A 21,755-nucleotide genomic window follows, 5' to 3' on the forward strand; every position below is an offset into this window, starting at 1 on the left:
AGAGTTGACCTAGTGAGTTAGAACTAAAAGACAGGAGCTTCTTCTTAGTAAAAGGAAAAGTGTCCTCCAGTGTCAGTTCTGATGCAAATATTTCTTCCATAGATGCCTCCATGTAAGTTGGCATTCAAGAAAAGTCAGTATATAGACGTTCATCCACAGTGCTTTTTTGCCTTGTCACAGGCATCTTGTTTTTTATATCATATTGTACTTATACCAAGTAACTCTGCCTTTAAGATCAGATTTTGTTACTCTTGCACTAACAAATGAACCCTGATTCTCCACTTTCTGTACCCCTGCAGTGCACTATTTCTTTTGGTAATTGGAACAGCCTATTTAGAAGCTCAAGGAATTTGGGAGCCGTTTCGAAGGCGACTATCCTTTGAGGCCTCAAACCCACCCTTTGATGTGGGAAGACCATTTGATCTCAGGAGAATCGTTGGTATTTCATCTGAAGGAAAGTATGTTCACCTGCTGGAAATATATTCTCTAATATGCATAGATTTGGCCAATGTAATTAAACAAATACGTTTCTTTTCATCTTTACTCAGGAAAAAAAATCTTAGTGATACCCTGTGTGTAGCTCTCAGTTACTAAGAACTCACAGCAAATAACACGTTTTTATTTTGTTGATGAGGATCAATGGCTCGATTCCTAAATTTTCAAATAGAACAGACCCATTAGAATTGTGGAAAGTGTCCTATTTCTTGCTGTGTTTTCCTTAGGGTAGTTCCTCTTTTGGTGACTGTACTAATGAAATAATTTTTTAATCTTAGCATTTTGAAGGTTGCTATTACTGATCTGCAGTTGGTCCTTTTTTCAGCTTGAACACACTCAACTGTGACCCTGGTCACAGTCGGGGGTTCTGCGGAGCAAGCGGCTCAGCATCCCGACCCGGTGCAGGGGCTCACAAGCAGTGTGGCCCTTCAGGCCACCCACACGGCAGCCACAGCAATAGAAACTCAGCTGACGTGGAAAACGTCAGGGCCAAAAACAGCGCAAGCACCTCTAGCAGGACTAACGCCCAGTCGGCTAGCAAAGCGAGCCCCCTTGTCTTAGAATCCAGCACAGTGGCCCAGGGCCACACAGCAGGCAGAAAATCCAAAGGGGCCAAACAGAGCCAGCACGGCAGCCAGCACCACGCCCATGGCCCGCTGGAGCAGCATTCGCCACCGCAGCCGCCACCGCCAGTGCCTCAGCACCAGGAGCCACAGCCTGAGAGGCTGTCCCCCGCACCCCTCGCCCACCCTCCCCACCCAGAACACCCCAGCAGCGCACGGCACAGCTCCGAGGACTCAGACATCACCAGTCTCATAGAAGCCATGGACAAGGACTTCGACCACCACGACTCCCCGCCCCTAGAAGTGTTTACAGAGCAGCCGCCGTCGCCACTGTCCAAAAGCAAAGGTAAGCCTGTGTTCTCAGGCCAGGTGAGCGTGATGTGTGAGGGGAAGCTGGGGGAGCCTAATGGGCTATTGCCGTTATAGTGATGGTGATAGCTAATTTAGCAGGTGTTCTTCTGGCTCACATTCATCTCTATTATTGGACTTCACCTTTTCCATATCAAGATGCAAAAGCAGGTATCCCTTTGCCATCAAAGATACTATATTTCTTAGATGACTTAACCATGTTCAGGAATTTATTGGACAGCTCATGTTTTCCTTTCCAACTGCCTATGATTACTGTGTTATTGTGGTAGGTTGAACTTCTTTTTTTTGTTAAAGTAATTTTTTAAACGGTGTAAAATGAAGATCATCTGCGTTTTAACTCAAAAATTGGATTTCTGCACAACCTATGCAGCAGTTGGCAAACTACAGCCAGTGGGCCAAGTCATCACTGCTTTTTGTAAATAAAGCTTTATTGGAACCCAGCCATACCCATTCGTTACATACTGTCTGTGGCTGCTTTTATGCTATAGCAGCAGAGTTGAGCAGCTGCAGTAGACATTCTGACTATCTCACAGTTTGTGGGGCAGGAGGTGTCAGGCACCTCGGTGCAGCTTGGCTGGGCCCTCCTGTTCTCCCAAAACTGTGATCAGGCTGGGGGTCGGGACTGAAGTCTCCCTAAGGTTCAGCTGAAGGTGGCTCTGCCTCCAGGCTCACTCAGGTGGCCAATGGCAGGATTTAGTCCTTCGCAGCCTGTTGTACTGAGAGTCTTGGTTTCCTACTGCCTGTGGCCAGTAGCCGGCTGAGTCCTCTCCATAGGGCAGCTCAGAGCAGTTGGCCTTACCAGAGCAAGCCAGCAAAAAGGCAGAAGCAAGAGCAGCCTGGGAGGCCAGAAGGCACGGCCCTCTGTGATTGCCCATCCCTTCTACAGTGTCCTCCTTAGAAGTGTGGTCTAGCCGGACTCCGGGAAAGCAGACTCCACAAGGCCACAAGGTAGGGATCACTGGGTCCCGCTTAGATATCTACACGACACACACAGAGGAGGCTTAGAACTTCCAAAATCCAAAATGTGAAAAATAGTAAGTGGCCTCTGGCTATATTTCAGTTTATTCCCTTTACAGCTTGAACTTGTTTGCATCTTCCTTTCTGTCCTGTGACAGCCGTGTCTGTATGTTACTCTAAGCCTCATCAGGCACCTCCCTCACTGATGTACCAAGGAGTTTTTGCCTTTGGATTACACAGGGGACAAGGAACTTGGCAGCCCTAAGAGAGCTAAAGAAGCATCAGAAGAAACCTGACATTCCCAAGTCCAGTTTTCTTTTCGAGAATTTTTAGTTCTAGGGATCTGAAGGCTAGCTCCGTAGAGTCTTCTTAGAATAATTACATTTGGATTTATAAAACAGGAAAATGTCTTGAATATTATTTAACTTCTTCCACAGAAATCTTTTTTTTATTGTTATTATTAATAGAGCTTATAGATTTTAGGGTACTTTTTATATTAATATTAAATGAGTTCCCATCGTGGCTCAGTGGTTAATGAATCCGACTAGGAACCATAAGGTTGCAGGTTCGATCCCTGGCCTTTCTCAGTGGGTTAAGGACCCGGTGCTGCCTTGGGCTGTGGTGTAGGTTGCAGACGCAGCTCGGATCCTGCATTGCTGTGGCTGTGGTTTAGGCTGGCGGCTGCGGCTCCAATTCAACCCCAGCCTGGGAACCTCCATATGCCACGGGAGCGGCCCTAGAAAAGACAAAAAATAAATAAATAAATAAGTGAACACTTAAAGTTCCTCTTTTTAATTAGATCCAGTTACATAGTGAGTTTTTCCCTTATTGAGAGCATGAATAAACATGTATCACCCTTTCTTGCTGCAAAGATAGGCTTTGGCAGTCAAGGTGAATATCCCATTGCTTGTCTAAGATAGCCCTCTAACATCAGTACGATGGCCTGTTTTTATTTTCATGGTCATTCATCTAGAACATAAATTTTAAAATTTTAAAAAAGATGTTTTTAAATTTTCACAGTGGTCCTAGAGTTGACCTCCTAAAAGATATTTAATGATGGAGCATGGGTACCACATTGTTAGTGATTCTTGAGCCCACGAGGAGACAGTGATTACCAGCTTCACATGAGCGGCCACTCGTTATCCTTCCCACCACTGCTGTTTGGAAAGAAGGAAGGAGCCATATCTTTTTTTTTTTTTTCAATAAGTGTTTTTATTGAAGTATAACATACATAGAGAAAACCAGTCTTTTAAATGCACTTGAAAAGGTGGGCACTGATCTTGGGGTTGCAACCTAGTGCTATATCATAAAACCATAGGCGTTTAGCTGGGTAGATCCTTTATAATCTCTCTGGAGCTTAGCCCAGCGCCCCTGCTAAACTAGTCATCATGTTTACATTAAATATGAGCCTGCCCTTTTCAGAAGCGCCCTTTTCTCTCCCCAGCCCTGCCCTGCACCTCAAAGAATCTCTGTAGTGAGTTTAGGTAGTGTCACAAGCACCCTGTTTTAATGGGACCTCCAGCCACCTCTCTGGTCATCCCTGCAGCCACTGTTCGGCATGGAGGGGAGGACCAGAAATGGCCTGTCTTCATAGCTGGCCCAGCCAGGACTCTGTAGCTGCACAGTTGGTAGATTCGGTACTTCGGTGGTTTCTCCTCCTGTGAGACCTGAGCCCTGGGAACTGGACAGAGGCCATTGCTGGGTTGATAGCTAAAACCTGAGAAAGCTCTGGACTGGTGCAGCCGTTTTCAGTCTCTACATTAACTGCAGAAACAGTGGAATCTGCCGCCACCTCGTTTCTGCCATTGGCAGTCTAGGATGTGGCATTATGGGGGGGAGTGAGCAGCAGAGTGGTGTGGGGTCACAAGGTCAGGCTCCACTCTCAGGCAGCTCCAGATCAAATCCTGGCTGTGCTGCTTAGTAACACTGTTACCTTTAAAGGGAAGCAAAGAGCTGCTACTTTGCATGGTAGAGTGTAGGTGCTACTGTGGCTTTTAGGGCAGGAAATGGTGCTGTCCCCAGCCTGCTGACTTGCAGGTGGCTGTGGAACCTCCCAACAGGAATGTCTGCTTGGAAGCTGGTCTTAGCAGAGCTCTAAGAACAGAATCCTGAGGGCAAGGCCAGCAAGAAGAAAGCCAGCAGACAGCGTGACAAGAAGCAAGTAGGAGGTGTGGTTAGCATGTCCCAGCCAGGCCAGAGCAGAGCTAGAGCTGAGCTCCACAGAGCCTGGCTGTTGGACGTTACTCGACCTTGGCAGGAATAGCCTTGTCAGAAAGATGGAACTAGAAGCCAGGTTACAGTAGCTTAGAGAGGACCCTTCATACCAGCTTGTTACCAGCGGCATCTCTGAGCATGTGTGAGGGGCCAGTGAGTAAAGGGGGAGGGGGTGACTCTCTAATATGTGGTTTCCATGTTCTTTGATTTTTAACCAGCAAAAAGGATGCACATATTGTGTGGTAGTATTTTCAATTAAAAAAAAAAAATGGAAAGCGGTGCTTAAAAAATATCTACAGATCAAGGGAAAAACAGCTGGCATAGCTGAGAGCCGTGGTGTTTGTCAGCCCTTCCTAATGTTCCAGACACAACTCGCATGCCTCGTGCACCTTGGGATGGGCATTTCCAGTCCCATTGAAACCTGTCTAAGGAAGGTTACATCAGGTAGATGGGGAGCCCACACCAAGACCAACCCTACCCCTCAGCTCATCACCACACTTCACCACCTCCTTCACAAGGAGGAGAAGCAAAGAGATGTTTATACAACCAAACGCCCAAGGAGGTGGGTGGGAGGAGCCCCAGCTCAGCACATTAGAAAAGGGCTCGATTTCCACAGGTGTGTGGATGCGGGTGCATCGTAGCATTGGAGACTGAAGGGGAAGCGGCAGGGGAGAAACACAACCCAGAGGAAGTTTGGAATAATCACATTAGCTAACTGAGATTCCGTAGACTGGGGTCTGTGGGGCCTGGAAGCAGACCTGCAGAGCAGCCCCTCAGACAGCACGGGCGACCCGCCAGGATCCCTGGGCCTTCCTCACGCTTATGTCGTTCTCTGTCGCACTCTCGGCCACGGGGTGGTGGGAGTTCTGCGGGACGGGGGCAGCAGAAAGAGCCGGGGATGGGAGGGTCATGCGGGTGTTGGCGGGTGATGAGGGATGTGCTGGGCTGCCTGTAATTAGCAGGACCTTAACCCAGAAGGGACCTCACAGGCAAGGAGGACATGGACAAGTCAAGGGCGGGGGGTGGGGAGCCCAGGGATTGAGGGGACCAAGGAGGAGGCATGAGGCTTTAGGGTTTCAGAGAAAAAGCAGTTCTGGGCAAGAGCAGGTCCTCACGCGCAGCCCCGGAAACCAGATGTGGGGTGTGATGGAGGCGAAGCCCATCAGCAGCAGCGAGGCTGCAACCCTGGAGACCCGCAGTCTCTTCTGCAACACTCGGGAGCCTCCTGTGTTGAAATCCGGGTTTTCAGAAAGGCATACGACGTGTGTGCCATGTGACTCTTGACCCTAAAGTAGGTTCATGTCAGTTCAGTTTTGGTTTTGCTACAAAAGAGTTTACTCATCCTGTTTTGTTTCTAAATGAGTTGGGAAGAAAAAGCTTTGAAAACATTTTGGATTTCAGAGTGATTGACCTTCCCCCTGGTCTGGCCCAGGCCTGGGTCGGGGACGTCTGAGATGCAGTGCCAGGCTCCTGGGTGAGGACCAGGAGGAGTGTCAGTGCTACAGTGTGTGTGGAGGGTCCCTGGCCTGGATCTGACTGTCACCTCTCCTGCCTCCTGAGCCTCCAGCCAAGAGAAGAGACAGACTAGATTTAGAGCCAGAATTTAAAATCTACCCTGAAGTTCTTTTCTTCCAAGGCAGGGCATCTGCTACATACTGGTGGAGACTGAGGCTTGGCTGATAAGCCTTCTGCTCTCACCTCTAAAACTACGTATTGTCCCTCAGGCAAAGGTAATTAGCCCAAAAGTAAATCTGACTTGATTCACCTAACATAGGCCTAGAAGCTGGAGTGTGAGCAGAGAGAAGGTCATGTATTGGCTCTAGGGAGCAGGGCCTCTGAGGTCAGGGACAGGAAGCTCAGTGGCTGACCCACATAGAAGAGAGGGTATTGGGCAAGTCTTCTAAGGCCTGCTCCCCAAAGCTGAGGACCAGGAATTGGCAATAATGACATCACTAAGAGCTTTTAAAAAGGTGAAATCTTGGGCCCCACCCCAGGCCACTGATCAGATTCTCTATTCAGCAGTCTTGGCAGGTGATTGGGATCGGCTGTGTCAAGCTCTTGTAGCCCCACCCACTAGTGGAATGTAGCCAGTAAAAGTCTGGGAGGTGGGCACTGGGCCCACCTAGTGGGTTTGGGGCAGGCAGGAATTGCCCTTAAAGTCTTGGAGAGAAGTGCGTAAGTGGGAAGACAGAAGCTCTACTCTCCCAACATTGAGTTGTAGTGTGTTTGCTCTTGAATATCCATGATACTTTATTTCTAGAATAAACAAATCAAAGTTCTCATTGCATGTAATACTTTTACGAAAACCCTAAGTAATTGAACTCTATATGCTACATAAAGTTGGTTGTGCAGCCTTTTTGTCTGAGTCCCGCGTACCTTATTGGTTCTGGTTAGAGCTGCATACAGTGTGTACAGCTTTCTCAGGGTACAGGAAAAGCTGGAACAGAAGAGAATATGGATCTACTCACAGACTTATTAATTCCTTTCCTGAGATAGATGTAAAATTTTTTCACTTAATAAGAATTCTTGGGGGTTCCATCATGGCTCAGCAGAAACAAATCTGACTAGCATCCATGAGGACGCAGGTTCGATCCCTGGCCTTACTCAGTGGGTTAAGGATCCTGCCTTGCTGTGGCTGTGGTGTAAGTGGGCAGCTGCAGCTCCAATTTGACCCCTAGCCTGGGAACTTCCACATGCCGCGGGTGTAGCCCTAAAAAGACAAAAAATATTCTCTTCTACCTTCTTCTGGGCTAAACCAGTATCTTTGCCATCTAAGCACAGAACAAAATAATGCGATAATAGCTGTAAATTTTTGGAAACAATATTCACTTTAACATAAAGAACTCCTGAAGCATTTTCTTCATGTGCATCTTTTGGTACATTTTAGGTTGTCACACTCATATTGAGGTATCATTTCAGAACAAATAGGGGGAAATAAACTTAATGTAACCAGTACTGACTCGAAGGAATCATGTGTTGGTCCGTGTGGTCTGGTGGCCTCACTTAGACCTTTTAAACAGGCAGAAGATGAGGAGAAAGAAACTCCTGCCAGAATGGGTAATTCTCTAGAGGTTGTCCTGAATCTCCAGTCAGGTGTTGTTACTGTCCTGGCCTGGCTTAGGTCCACAGCCACTAGGCTTGCACTCATTCAGGGAAACTGCTAGTGGCTGACACTGTTCTGAAGCAGTTTCTTTGGGTGGAGACTAAGTGACATGATTTTTTTTTCCCCTAAATTTTTCTTTTATTCTTACACATATAAGAAAGAAATGAGCTATGAGAGCTAGCCTTCTTTTCTATTTTAACATTTTTTTTATTTTTTTTTCCGCTGTACAGCATGGGGACCAAGTTACACATACATGTATACGTACCTTTTCCTCTCATTGTTGTGTTGCAATATAAGTATCTAGACATAGTTCTCAATGCTACACAGCTGAATCTCATTATAAATCCATTCCAACAGCAATGGTTTGCATCTGATAACCCCAAGCTCCCTATCCCTCCCACTCCCTCCCTCTCCCCCCTGGGCAGCCACAAGTCTGTTCTCCAAGTCTATGATTTTCTTTTCTGTGGAAATGTTCATTTGTGCTGTATATTAGATTCCAGTTACAAGTGATATCATATGGTATTTGTCTTTGTCTTTCTGACTTACTTCACTCAGTATGAGAGCCCGTGGTGGCTCAGTGGTTAGCGAATCTGATTAGGAACCATGAGGTTGCGGGTTCAATCCCTGGACTCGCTCAGCGGGTTAAGGATCTGGCGTTTCCGTGAGCTGTGGTGTAGGTCGCAGATGTGGCTCAGATCCTGCGTTGCTGTGGCTCTGGCATAGGCTGGCAGCTACAGCTTCGATTTGTCCCCTAGCCTGGGAACCTCCATATGCTGCAGGTGCGGCCCTAATAAGTGACATGATTTAAAGTTATCCTGCCCAAAGGAGTGATTTCAGATTGCTTTGTACACTTGTTAGTGAAGACTTAAAGAAGTAAATGAGTAGGACACATTTTATAAATTGATAATTCCTATTTTTGCCTACATTTAAAATGATGAGAGGTCGTTTCAATGATTAAAGCAAATCTAAAACAGTAAGAGACAAAAAGTAGTTCTTGATGTTTCATCTGTTTGTTTTTAATTATGACAGTGCAATCTCAACGAAAACCTAGAATGAAGTTAGTTTTATTACCACTAATTGTTAAATTGAGCTGCACACCTTCTGGTGGTTGAGGCCAAAGGAAAGCATTGTTACATAGTTCTCCTGCAAGAAAAGGAAGAGTGAGGGTTCATCTGAAAAAACCAACTTTGTTGACATTGAATTCCTGCTGAAGAGTCTGAGGACACTGAATGATAGAACAGATATTGTCTTTGTTGCCCAGGGTATGGGACTTTTCTTTACACAGATGCCTCATATTAGCCTGAATATGAAATCTTAGCTCCTCTTCTGTGTCACACCTCGTTAATGTACACCCAGCCTCCCCACACACATACCAGTTGCGGTGACTGTGGGTGTGTATATAGTTACCTGATAAGGGTCAGAACATCATTCAGTGAAGACGCTGGACCTGTCCACAGTGGATGGTGCTCAGTCACAGATCTTAGTGGCTGGGCTTCTGTTCTTGTACCCACTCAGGTTAGCCCCCAAGGGGCCCTGCAGGTAGGGACAAATGGTTTTTGTCAACAGAGTTTGGAATCCATTCTATTATTAGGAAATAAATACTTAATTAGGTTTTAAAAGTAATGAAGTGATTTCATTCTGACCATTTATTTGTATAGCTGTGGCTTCCAAATTTGAGACCAGGTTTTTTTAATCTCTTCCAGCCCCTTCCTATTTATTAATGAGGTTTCAGATGATTTTAAATAAAGAGTATTTATGCATATAATGCCTCTCATCCAGTGACCTGAGCATGATAAAAACATATGATTTCAGGTGAGAAATGTATTGCATGGGGAATTAATGTTGGCCATGCTGGAACGTTGGAAGTTCTCTCGGCCTAAACTGTTAGACCTTCAGAATCTGGGAAATCCAAGGGCTCGTGGGGCTAGAGCAAGATAGGCTCCTTGCCTTCTGCTGGGGTGGAGCAGAACACTGGGTGCTCAGCGTGGGTCGGGGCTGTTGTAATTAAACCAACTGCCCCATCTTCTGCTCAAACAAAGGCTACTCAATTTTTGAGACTTAATACTTCCAGTTACGGTATGAAATCTAATACCTCCTGGAATCAATGTGAAAGGAAATGATGAAATCACATTCCTAAAAGTCAGCCAGGACTTTACTTATTCTTTTTCTATATACATTATTTTCTTTATATTTTCCATCCCGGTCTGTCTCAGGAGATCAGATAGAGTTCCCTGTGCTATACTATAGGTCTTACTGTCTATCCACTCTAAACATAATAGTTTGCATCTCCTAAGCCCATGCTCCCAGTACATCCCACTACTTCCCCCCTCCCCCTTGGCAGCCACAAGTCTGTTCTCTGTGTCTGTGAGTCTGATTCTGTTTATAGAGAGGATTATTTGTGCCAAGATTTAGATGCCACATATAAGTGATATCATACGGTAATTGTGTTTCTCTCTCTGACTTAACTTCACCTAGTATGAGAATCTCTAGTTGCTTCCGTGTTGTTGGAAATGGCATTATTTCGTTGTTTCTTATGGCTGAGTAGTGTTCCATTGTGTATGTGTACCACGTCTTAATCCATTCATCTGTTATTGGACATTTAGGTTGTTTCCATGTCTTGGCTCTTGTGAATAGTGCTGCTGGGATACGTGTATCTTTTTTTATTACAGTTGATTCACAATGTACATGTTTCGTTTTTAAGTATAGTTTTGTCCAGATACAAGCCCAAGAGTGGGATTGCTGAATTTTCATATGTATTCAGTTTTCTGAGGATCCTCTATAGTGGAGTTCCATTCCCACTAACAGTGTAGGAGGGTTCCCTTTTCTCCACACTCTCTCTAGCATTTGTTATATGGCCATTCTGACCAGTATGAGGTATTATCTCATTGTAGTTTTGATTTTAATTTCTCTAATAATTAGTGATGGAAAGCCTTTTTTTCATGTGCCTGTTGGCCACCTGTATGTCTTCTTTGGAGAAATGTCTTTTAGATCTTCTGCCTTTTTTTCAGTTGAGTTGTTTGTTTTTTTGCAGTTGAGTTGTCTGAGGTGTTTGTATATTTTGGAGATTCAGCCCTTGTCAAGTTTCATCATTTGCAACTATTTTCTCCCATTCTGTAGGTTGTCTTTTCATTTTTTATTGTTGTTGTTTGGGGTCTTTTTGTTTATTTGTTGGTTTTGTGCTCTCCTTTGCTATGCAAAAAGTTGTGTAAGTTTGATTCTATCCCATTTGTTTGGTTTTTGTTTTTATTTCTGTTGCCTTGAGAGACTAACCTAAGAAATATTTGTATGGTTGATGTCAGAGAATGTTTTTTCTATGTTCTCTTCTCGGAATTTTATGGTATCTTGTCTTTTTTTTTGTCTTTTCTAGGGCCGCACCTGCGGCATATGGAGGTTCCCAGGCCAGGGGTCTAATTGGAGCTGTAGCCACCGGCGTACACCAGAGCCACAACTATGTGGGATCGAGCTGCGTCTGCGACCTACACCACAGCTCACAGCAACACTGGACCCTTAACCCACTGAGAGAGGCTAGGGATTGAACCTGCCACCTCATGGATCTAGTCAGATTCATTAATCACTGAGCCACGATGGGAACTCCCGTGTCTTGTCTTTAAATCTTTAAGCCATTTTGAGTTTATTTGGGGGTGTGGTGTGAGGGTGTGTTCTAATTTCATTGATGGATATACAGCTGTCCAACTATCCCAGCACTCACATGCTAAAGAGACTGTCTTTTTCCTAATTTATAGTCTTGCCTCCTTTGTTGACGATTAATTGACCATAAGTATGTGGGTTTATTTCTGGTCTCTCTATTCTGTTCCATTAATTGGTATGTCTGTTTTTGTACCAATACCACATTGTTTTGGTTACTGTAGCTTTGTAGTATTATCTGAAGATGAGAGAGTCATGCTTCTGCTTCCTTTTTGGCCCTCAGGATTGCTTTGCTTATTCTTTTTCAGCAAGCTTTCTGTAGAGGGCCAGATAGTAAATATTTGAGACTTGGTATGCTACAAACTGTCTGCACCACCTATTCTTTGTTTCTTTTTCAGTCACTTAAAAATATAAAAATCATTCTCAGCCCACAAGCTATAGGGCCCATGGGCCATGGGCCATAGTTTGCAAACCCCTGTTCTAGATGCCAGAGTTTGAGTCTCTGGAACCCATTAACAATGGCCATCAAACATCAGGGTTTTCAATAGGTTTTATTAAGCCACCATTGTCAAAAATATTTTTTTGTTTGTTTTTTAGTTTCCTTTTCTGGCCATCCCTGGGCATATAGAGTTCCTGGGCAAGGGATCAGATCCTTAACCCCACTGTGCCAGGCTGGGGATCAAATCCCATCACTCTCAAGACACTGCTGATCCCATAGTGCCACAACAGGAACTCCAGAAAGATGTTTTTTTTAATGACAAAGAATGGGTTAAACAGTGGCTTATGTGGCTTTTGCAGCTTCACCCAGCCTGCCTGCCCACATGGTTTTGTGGGTACAGTCTGAAGGGCTGGCATCCAGAGGTTTCTCTGCTGCTCTGTGGTCCAACTAAGTGGAAGCTTCTTGAGGGCAGGGATTATGTTGTTGCTGTCACTCCTGCTGTGTTCCCAGGACATGGAGCACTGCCTGGAAATAGCAGGCACTCACATGTATGGTGGGTTATTTTCTCATTTGTCTTAGGAGCATCCACATCTTTTAAAATAATAAACTTGGAGTTCCCATTGTAGCTCAACAGTAACAAACACAACTAGCATCCACGAGAATGCAAGTTCAATCCCTGGCCTTGCTCAGTGGGTTAAAGATCTGATGTTGCTGTGAGCTGTGGTTCAGGTCACAGACACACCTCAGATCTGGTGTGGCTGTGGCATAGTCTGGCAGCTACAGCTCCAATTTGACCCCCAGCCAGGGAACTTCCAATGCCATTGGAATAATAACAATAATGGACTTGATGTAGCTCAGTTTTACATTCCATCCATGTAACAGTATGTGACATTTATGTGCCAGGCACTGTCCTGAGGACTTGATATAATTCCACACCGCAACTCTGTGAGGTCCTCTCCCCTGGTCCGCAGATGAGAGGCCAAGGTCATGTAGCTAGTTAGGGGCCGGCCAGGATTTGAGCCCAGCCACTGGCGTTCTCAGCACCCCGCAAGTGACGCACATGGCAGGCAGCTCATTTTGTGTCACTGTCAGGCTCCCATCTGTAGACAGATTTAAAGGAACTCTGGCTTTCACTTCTATGACTTTCCAAAGCTACATCACCCTCCGGGATATAAAAAAGTACAGGTGGCCCTGGAACAACAAGGGTTTGAACTGCATGGGTCCACTTATACTTGGGGTTTTTTTCATCAGTAGAGACTGCAGTCCTTGATGGGTTAAGCCAGGGACACAGAGGAACCTCAGGTGTGGAGGGCCAGCTATAAGCTACATGGCAGCTCATGCCCCATTGTTCCAGGAACAGCTGTATCCTGAGAGGCACACAGACTTGCCAAAAGCGATGAGTTTGCCAAAACTAACTGAACTGTACACTGAAAACGGGTGTATCTTATTGCACATAAATTACACCTCCAAAAAGTTGATTTTTTAAAAAAAATATATTCTAATCAAAAAGTCAAACATAATTTGAAAAGCTTTGAAGAACGAAAGTAGAGAAAGAAACCATTACTCATCTGAGTTCAGCCTCTTCCAAAGAAAGTTTCACTGGCCATGTCTTCTAAGCTATTTAAACAGCAAGCGTCCTTTTCTCTGCTTTTCATCCTCAGGGAAGGGAAAGCCTCTTCAGCGTAAGGTGAAGCCACCTAAGAAGCAAGAGGAGAAGGACAAGAAGGGAAGGGGAAAGCCCCAGGAAGACGAGCTGAAGGACGCCCTGGCCGATGACGACAGCTCCTCCACTACCACAGAGACCTCCAACCCAGACACGGACCCTCTGCTTAAGGAGGTACGAGGCTGGGCTAACATGACCATGTGTCCAGAGCGTCCGCATGCCCTCTGCTCATGTCCCCAGAGAAGCACCACTGTTCGGGTGAATGTCCTCATTTACCCACAGAATGAATTTGGAAGCCTGTTAATAAAGTAAAACAAAAAGTAGAAACACTGGGAGTTCCCACTGAGACCCAGTGGTAGCAAACCCGACTAGTATCCATGAGGATGAGGGCTCAGTCCCTGGCCTCGCTCAGGCTCCATGGGTTAAGGATCCGGCATTGCCATGAGCTGTGGCGTGGGTCACAGACCAGGCTCGGATCTGGTGTTGCTTTGGCTGTGGGGTAGGCCGGCAGCTGCAGCTCCAATTCAACCCCTAGCCTGGGAGCTTCAGTATGCCTTGGGTGTGGCCCTAAAAAAAAGAAAAAAAAAAAAAAAAGTGGAAACACGGCTTGAAAGTTAGAGATTCTCTGAAATGATAACTATTCTGGCCAATGTTGTTTTAGATCCTGAGTTTCAAAAGAGAATGAGAAGTAATTATACCACTTTGATTGATTATATTGGCCTTGTCCTGTGTATCACCACTGCTACAGTAGCCCCCATGGCAGGAGGAGCAGTGACTGTGACCCCAGCCTCACTGGCCGCCCCCACCCCACCCCACCCCCCTCCCCCCCCTCCAGGACCAGGCACCCACCCCATACACCTCAGCCCTCGCCTTCAGCCCCAGGGTGGTCAGGAGCATCGGGGTAATACTGCAAAGTGCCTGGAGACTCCCGCTGTCAGATCAGTGGAGGGTAATGTTAGTGCTTGAGCGTGTCTGAGTGTGAGGTGGAAGTGGTGTACAGGAAAGTGGGGGCCAGCTGGCAGCAGCCCCTGATCGCTGGGGTTGATTCCACTGACCTGGCTGGTGAGGCGGGGGTCCCCTTCTACCCTCACCGCTCCACGCGTGTCCCCCCTGAATCTGGGCGCTTGGCCGGAGATGACAACCTTCCCCAGTAGAGGAGAATTCTTCTTTGGTCTTAATTTTTAAAAAAAGAAAGAAGAGAGAATTCTAATTTGGCATTTTTATTTTTAAACAGCTCTATTTCAAATTTAAAATGATCCAAATATAGCCTTTAATAGTACAGAGCAGAATTTCTTTTTCAGTCTTAATCTAGTGGTTTAAGGAATCATTTCTGCAAGATAGCAGTGTTATCTGCATCTATTAATTTTTAAAATAAAATTTTACATGACACTTTCTTGTCAGCTGCCCTCCCCATGAGTCCCCACCTTGGGCAGGTGCTCTGTGCCCCCTCAGTACAAGGCCTGAGTTCTGTCCTCTGGCTCCTCTGGGGCATATGACTTCAAGAGAAGCAGAAGCCCAGCTGCTGTCCTTGGGTGGGTCTCTCATCCAGGCAAGCATTTGGGAAGTGTTTCAGCACAGATTTCCCCACGATGGTGCCGCACTTTTCACCTTTCAGGCTCACTCCTGACCACCCTCCAGTGGCTCCCTGTCCAGCTGAGCCATCAGCCAGCATTCTCTCTGCCCCCACTGGCGTAATTCCCACTTCTCTGCCGTTCCTCTCCTCCTGTTTTTCCCACCAGCTTCCCTGTCTTTTACCTCCTTTCAGACACAGCTGAGAACACCACCTCCCTGCCTGAAACCCTTCTCCCTGCTGAGTAATTTTTATTACGCCTCCACAACCCCCAGCACTCTGCCATAGAGTTCATGTGCTTTCGTTTCTTTGTGACTGATCTGCCAGTTGTGTTAATTTTCTTCCCAAGGAGATTAGAGACTCGTCAGGTCACTTTCTCTTGTCCTCATGTCTTTTCCAAGCGTATTCTGGCCATTCGTTCAGCAGGTGTGTGTTGAGTACCTGAGAGCTGGGTGCTTGAGAAACAGCAGTGGACGAAAGGAACAGGTTCTTCTGGTCCTCAAGGGGCTCACAGCCTACAAAGGTCCAGATGAGTCGGGTGTCCTGGAACTATTTACTGTAGAACTCAGAATAGGCTCCAAAGGTGTATGGGCAGGAGGATGTTTTACCTTATCTCTGCAGCTAAGTAGACCAGCCTGTGGGACCTGTTAAAAGTCCAGGCTCCTGAAGGACCGTGAACTGTGCGCCTGGGTGCTGTTGCATAGTGGGCTCCTATGCCATGTGGGTAGTTCCCTCATATACACAGCTTCCCCCGATTACCCTCTTTGTCCTGAACACAGTGCTGCCCAAATGCTCTGGCAGGAAGAATCAGGCGTTTGGGTTTTTATTTCCCATCCATCCTATGGTCCTTCTGCACATGCATAGTGCACACAAGTTGCCCACACAGCTGGGGTTCCCCACCAGTACCTGAGTGATGTCTGCCCCGATTCCGGCAGGCCCCCAGCTCACATGTGGATTTGGAAGCAGCATCAGCTTGCTCTCAAACACAAGGCACAGTCTCCATGCTCACCTGGTCAAGGAAGCGGAAAGAAGCAGCCGTTACTGGGTCTGTCCAGATGCAGCTGGGGTGTGGCCTCCCCAGCCTGGGCGCCACACTTGAGCCCTCAGGACAGATCCTCTGGGCCCCAGTCACAGCCACTGCATGTTTCTGTAGAACTCAGAAATACCTCTGCCTGTCACGTGTGTTGCCCTCCAGCTAGACTCCACCATCCTCGGGGGAAGGGACCGGGCCTTCTTGGTGACCCCATTGCCTTGGCACCAGGCAGATGACTGGTAGCAGGTTGTTGAATAAAAGAGTGAACAGCTGAGCCGCTCCCATGGATGGTGAGTGGCTGTGGGCATCCCGCCCGCCATGACACTGTCACTTGTGCGCACTTGGTGAGCGGATATGCACGCCCATGCTGCCTGCTCCTTTTCACACCCCGCGTCTTCCCTGTGCTCAGGATTAGGAACATCACCAGGAGCATGTACCTTTGTGTTGTAGTCTTAACTTCGCTTTTCCTCTAAAAGGCAAGGTTTGGCTCCCCAGTGCTTAAAAACAAGAAGACGAGAAGCTACCAATTTGTTGCCACCACTTACCCCACCCACCCCAGTCAGGATGTGAGTATAAATTAAAGTGACTGTGTCAGCCACTGTTATTAATCCTTCTCAGCAATTCAGTGTACTTTTTTTTTAACAGGATACAGAAAAACAAAAGGGAAAACAAGCCATGCCTGAAAAACATGAAAACGAAATGTCTCAAGTGAAACAAAAAAGCAAAAAACTCTTAAATATAAAGAAAGAAATCCCAACAGATGTGAAACCCAGGTAAGAAAAATAAGTGAGTTTAGAGAAATGAAGTATGTAAAAGAACTACTGGTGAAAACTAAGTACTGTTTCGTTTGCTTGGTTGGTTTTTAGGGGGGGTTGCAGCAAAAGCCACGTACACATTACATTGCTCTGGGGGTTTTTCTAATGGTGGTGTCTGCTGTCACTGATGAGAGAAAGCCTTGCTTCTGACATCAGACAGAAAAAGCAGAGTTAAAACTTGTGAAAATGGGAGTTCATGTCATGGCGCAGTGAAAAGAATCCAAGTAGGAACCATGAGGTAGCGGGTTTGATCCCTGGCTTCGCTCATTGGGTTAAGGATCTGGCGTGGCTGTAGCTGTGGCATAGCCTGGCAGCTGCAGCTCCAATTAGACCCCTGGCCTGGGAACCTCCACATGCCGCAGCCCTCCATATGCCGCGGCCCTCAAAAGACAAAAAGACCGAAAAAATTTAATAATAATAAAAATAAAAAATAAAACTTGTCAAAATAGAGGAGGAAAGTGTGGGTGGGACATGGGTTACCAGGCAGAGAGCCATTTTCCTTCTGCACTAAGATGGCCTTGATGGTTTAGCCACAGGGTACCCTCTTGACAAGAGCTCTGAGTCTGCTCACCAGCCCAGAGCTGCCCTTGGGATCTAGCATTCTAGGCCGTAAAGCTTGAGAGAATTTATTCTTAACTTTAAAAAAAGTGCTCAGTGAAGATATTACCATCAGACAGTTCTACCCTGAAACTGCCCCCGTCCAGTCCCCATGGGCCGGTCCTGCTGGACCTCCCAGGGAGGGCCTCCTCCAGAATGTCTCCCCAGGTAAGGGAATAAGTTGAACTGTTGGGTTACAACTAAGGTTACTTCATACTTTCATTAAACTTTAGGTCTAAGAAACTAATGTTGGTTTTAGGGTTGTTGGTCAGGCCCGTCCTCGCTCATCATGTAAGACGGCCATCTGCATAGAAGCTGGTATTTGCCTTCTTGTGTGATAAGTGGGTATCCACTCAGAAAGGTGAAGAGATTGGGTTTAGATTAATAAAGAAGACAGCATAGAACTGGCCTTAGCTTTGTGGAAGGTCTGTTCTTAACTCTCATTCTGGGAATAATGGAGCCCTACAAAAACAGCAGTAAACTAGACTCTATCTATCCCTAGATTATACAGCCTAACTCACACGGGGACTGTCTGTCCTGTAGAACCAAAGGTGAGTAAGAAATTAGTGATTACTGCAGTAAAACATAACCTTGTCCCTGAACTCATGAAATAACACTGCATATGGCAGTAACGAGTAATGGAGCATTTATATCTGAAAGCTAGTCTTTTATGCAGAATGAGTACAGACTGTGGGCAGCGTTTGCTGAGAACAGTCCAGCCGGGAGAGGAGCAATGCCAGTGCAGTAATGGCTGACACACTCGGATCCCCTAAGAGAACTCAGCCCGAGCCACTTTGGTGCTAAGATGCTGGCACCTGGGACAGAAATAAAACTTGTCTGCTGGTGAGGGATTCTTCTTCTAGGCCTTTTTCAGGCTTAGTTGGCTGATTGAATGTTTCAAAGTAAATGAGGCTAAAAAATCCAAATTATGAAAAACCCTAGTTTTTTACATAGATTGAGATCTTGTGAGAATGGATAGTCATGCTATCATTCTTTTTTTTTTTTTTTTTTTTTTTTGGTCTTTTTGCCATTTCCTGGGCCGTTCCCACGGCATATGGAGGTTCCCAGGCTAGGGGTCGAATCGGAGCTGTAGCCACCAGCCTACGCCAGAGCCACAGCAACGCAGGATCCAAGACGAGTCTGCGACCTCCACCACAGCTCACGGCAACGCCGGATCGTTAACCCACTGAGCAAGGGCAGGGGTCGAACCTGCAACCTCATGGTTCCTAGTCGGATTCGTTAACCACTGCGCCATGACGGGAACTCCATGCTATCATTCTTATGATCATAAATTTAAAAACCCAGCTTCTAAGAATTATCTTAGTGAAACCATGCCATGAGTGACTGTCCCCGGATCTGCACTGTTTATTTTGCTTGAAGCCTGAGCTCGATATTTTTAAAGCAGAGCATCCGTACCTAGTAATCCCAGCTCTCATCCCTCTTCCACTGACTTGTGTTATATTCTGATTTTTTTACTGAAATAAGTTGATTGTTAGCAGATTTGACTTTGAAAGTTCATAAAGGACTTCACTTTGACTATGCAGGGTGTTGGGTTCACAGGCAGACCAATCCCAGAGCTGCCAGTACTGCAGCGCCCAGGCAGGGGTGGCAGTTAGAGTGTGAGTTAGGAGAGGAATTGTCACCAGAAGACAGTTTAAGCAGTGGGCCCGAAATTGTCCTTTTAAATTGTAACTGGAGGAATGAATCCCAGTTAAACCCAGTCCTCTAGTCTCCTGTATCTAATCTCTAAACTCACTGACCTTGCTTTGTGTTTTTATGAATTTAGGGCTAAAAGTGTTGGGAGTCAGAATCTTTTAGTCTATCAATCAAATTTAGAGTTAAACAAAGGTTTTTGTTTGTTGTTTTTTGTTTTTTTTTTAAATAACCAGAAAGGTGGCCTCTCTAAGTAGAGCTGGTCACCATCTCCACTGGGTTGTGATAAAGGCCCTGTGCTGTCCTTCAAGTAAAGCCACTGCTGGTCCCACCTCCATGACCCCTGACCTTCTCAAGTGCTCAGTGTGTTGTATGTGATTTGGCATATCTGCAGGACAGAGGCGTGCATTTTTTGAAGAGATATTATTAATAAGGCATGTGTTATGACTTTCTTTGGAAAGTATTATTGAGAAAGAAATATTTATATATTAGTTGACCCTCTCATACTAAAATCTATAGCTTTGGTTCATACTGACTTGATCAAAAATGAGTCTCTAGGAGTTCCCGTCGTGGCGCAGTGGTTGGCAAATCCGACTAGGAACCACAAAGTTGTGGGTTCGATCCCTGGCCTTGCTCAGTAGGTTAAGGATCCAGCATTGCCATGAGCTGTGGTGTGGCTCGCAGACGTGGCTCGGATCCTGTGTTGCTGTGGCTGTCATGTAGGCCGACGGCTACAGCTCCGATTAGACCCCTAGCCTGGGAACCTCCATGTGCCGCGGGAGTGGCTCTAGGAAAGGCAAAAAGACAAAAACAAAAAACAAAACAAAAATGAGTATTATTATTACTGGATCATTAATCATCTCCAGGCCAGACCACCCCAAATCCTTACATCTTGAAGAATTTATTTTCCACATTGAAGTACATGGTGATAACCAGAGGAACAGCCCAATGCTCCTTTGCCTGTGTAGCCCCAGCCTACTTACTCCCAAAAGTTGGCTTCAAAAAAAAAAACACTTCCTAGGAGTGTGGGCCAGAGGATTACCGTGGCAGAGATCTGGTCTACCCATGTTTTTTTCCAGCTTCTGCACTGCGGAAGTGAGCCTGTAGACCTTCATACGACTATACTTTAGGTCAGAGATGCCAGGAAATGAGGAAGGTCAGACACTAAAAGGACTTTGGGAGACCAGGAAAGGCTCAGAATCCCTGGTTTAGGATGCCAGCTGTCCATTGATTCTTTGGTTTTCTGTCCATTTATCCACATTTTATGTGCTCCCGTAACCTAAATGTAATAATCAAAAACAAGCTAAGAATCTGTGTGAACAGCATACTCAGCTAAGGCCCTGGTGCACGGTCCACACACTGGCCTCCAGGCCCGTCAGCCCTGGCACGGCCCTCGCCTTGCCTCACCTCACCCCCGGCAGGGGCATGGACCAAGCACTACCCAAGCAAACTCGAGTCTGGCACCTGAACCTGAGCCGCCTCTTTGCTTTTCTCCTTTTTTTTTTTTTTTTTTTTTTTTTTTTTTGCTTTTCTCCTTTAGAAAGAATCACTTAAATTAAATTGGCTCTTAACCCATGTTATTCAGAAGCCTTAAAAAAGATTCCTCAGCAGGAATCATCTGGTTTAACTTAGGAAGGTACGAGTCAGCAAAAGTAAGAGTTGTCTGGCCCCTTTCTTCCCAAAACCAACTAACCCTACAGTGGCACAGAGTTAAGCTTTGCATAGACAGTCCCCACCCCAGGCCTATAAACGACTTACCTAAAAATAGTTCATACCCACCCACCTCCACCGCCACCACCAGAGGTCCACGCATCTCTGTCATGGGATCCTTTGTTTTTTAAAAGGTAGAATTTTTAAATAACCCTCTCAGTCAGAAGTAGGACAGAAGATTTATAAAATTGTAGCATTAATAGTCTCAGCCATAAACAGTGGATTTTATTCGTGTCAGTTTGTTATCCCACCTCAGATTCTACTTCTCTAGGTTAACCGAGCCCTTTGGATTTTTGGTCTGCTCTTAGACTAATTCCAAATGTAATTATTATAGAAAATTTGTGAAATATAAAGAAAAGAATGAAAATAAAATGACTTTTGACCTACTACCTACTACCTTATGAAATGTTTATAAAGAGCTTCTGTTAAAATTATTTAAATATGTATTTATTTACTTATTTATGAAACTACACTGTTTTGTTTTTGTCTTTTTAGGGCCATGCCTGTGGCACATGGAAGTTCCCAGGCTAGGGGTCTAATCAGAGGTGTAGCCACTGGCCTACACCAGAGCCATAGCAACTGGGGATCCAAGCCATGTCTGAGACCTACATTACAGCTCAGATCCTTAACCCACTGAGCAAGGCCAGGGATCGAACCCTCAACTTCATGGTTCCTAGTCGGATTTGTTAACCACTATGCCACGAGGGGAACTCTTATGCTTTTTTTTTTTTTTTTTTGGCTTTTTAGGGCCGCACCCTTGTCAAATGGAAGTTCCCAGGCTAAGGGTCACATTGGAGCTGCAGCCACTGGCCTACCCACAGCCACAGCAACATCAGATCCCAGCCATGCCTGTGACCTACACAACTCAAGGCAACGCTGGATCCTTCACCCACTGAGCAAGGCCAGGGATCAAACCTTATGGATACTAG

The 21,755-nt window shown here is 45.9% G+C and overlaps 1 protein-coding gene across 11 annotated transcripts in view; it reads left to right on the forward strand.

The window, feature by feature from the left end:
* The window catches only part of TMEM131 (transmembrane protein 131), a 193,138-nt gene that overhangs the window by 161,387 nt on the left and 9,996 nt on the right, over nt 1-21,755 (forward strand). For 7 of the 11 annotated variants that reach the window (XM_021087247.1, XM_003481151.3, XM_021087249.1 and 4 more), the window contains 4 exons: nt 300-458; nt 821-1,404; nt 13,447-13,622; nt 16,697-16,824. In XM_021087247.1, coding sequence (XP_020942906.1) covers nt 300-458; nt 821-1,404; nt 13,447-13,622; nt 16,697-16,824 — 1,047 coding nt within the window. Of the gene's footprint in view, nt 1-299; nt 459-820; nt 1,405-13,446; nt 13,623-16,527; nt 16,618-16,696; nt 16,825-21,755 lie in introns of all 11 variants that reach the window. The other 4 variants (XM_021087244.1, XM_021087245.1, XM_021087246.1 and 1 more) reach the window with 1 other exon arrangement.

The sequence above is a fragment of the Sus scrofa genome, chromosome 3 (assembly GCF_000003025.6).
Source record: "Sus scrofa isolate TJ Tabasco breed Duroc chromosome 3, Sscrofa11.1, whole genome shotgun sequence".
Classification (NCBI taxonomy): domain Eukaryota; kingdom Metazoa; phylum Chordata; class Mammalia; order Artiodactyla; family Suidae; genus Sus; species Sus scrofa.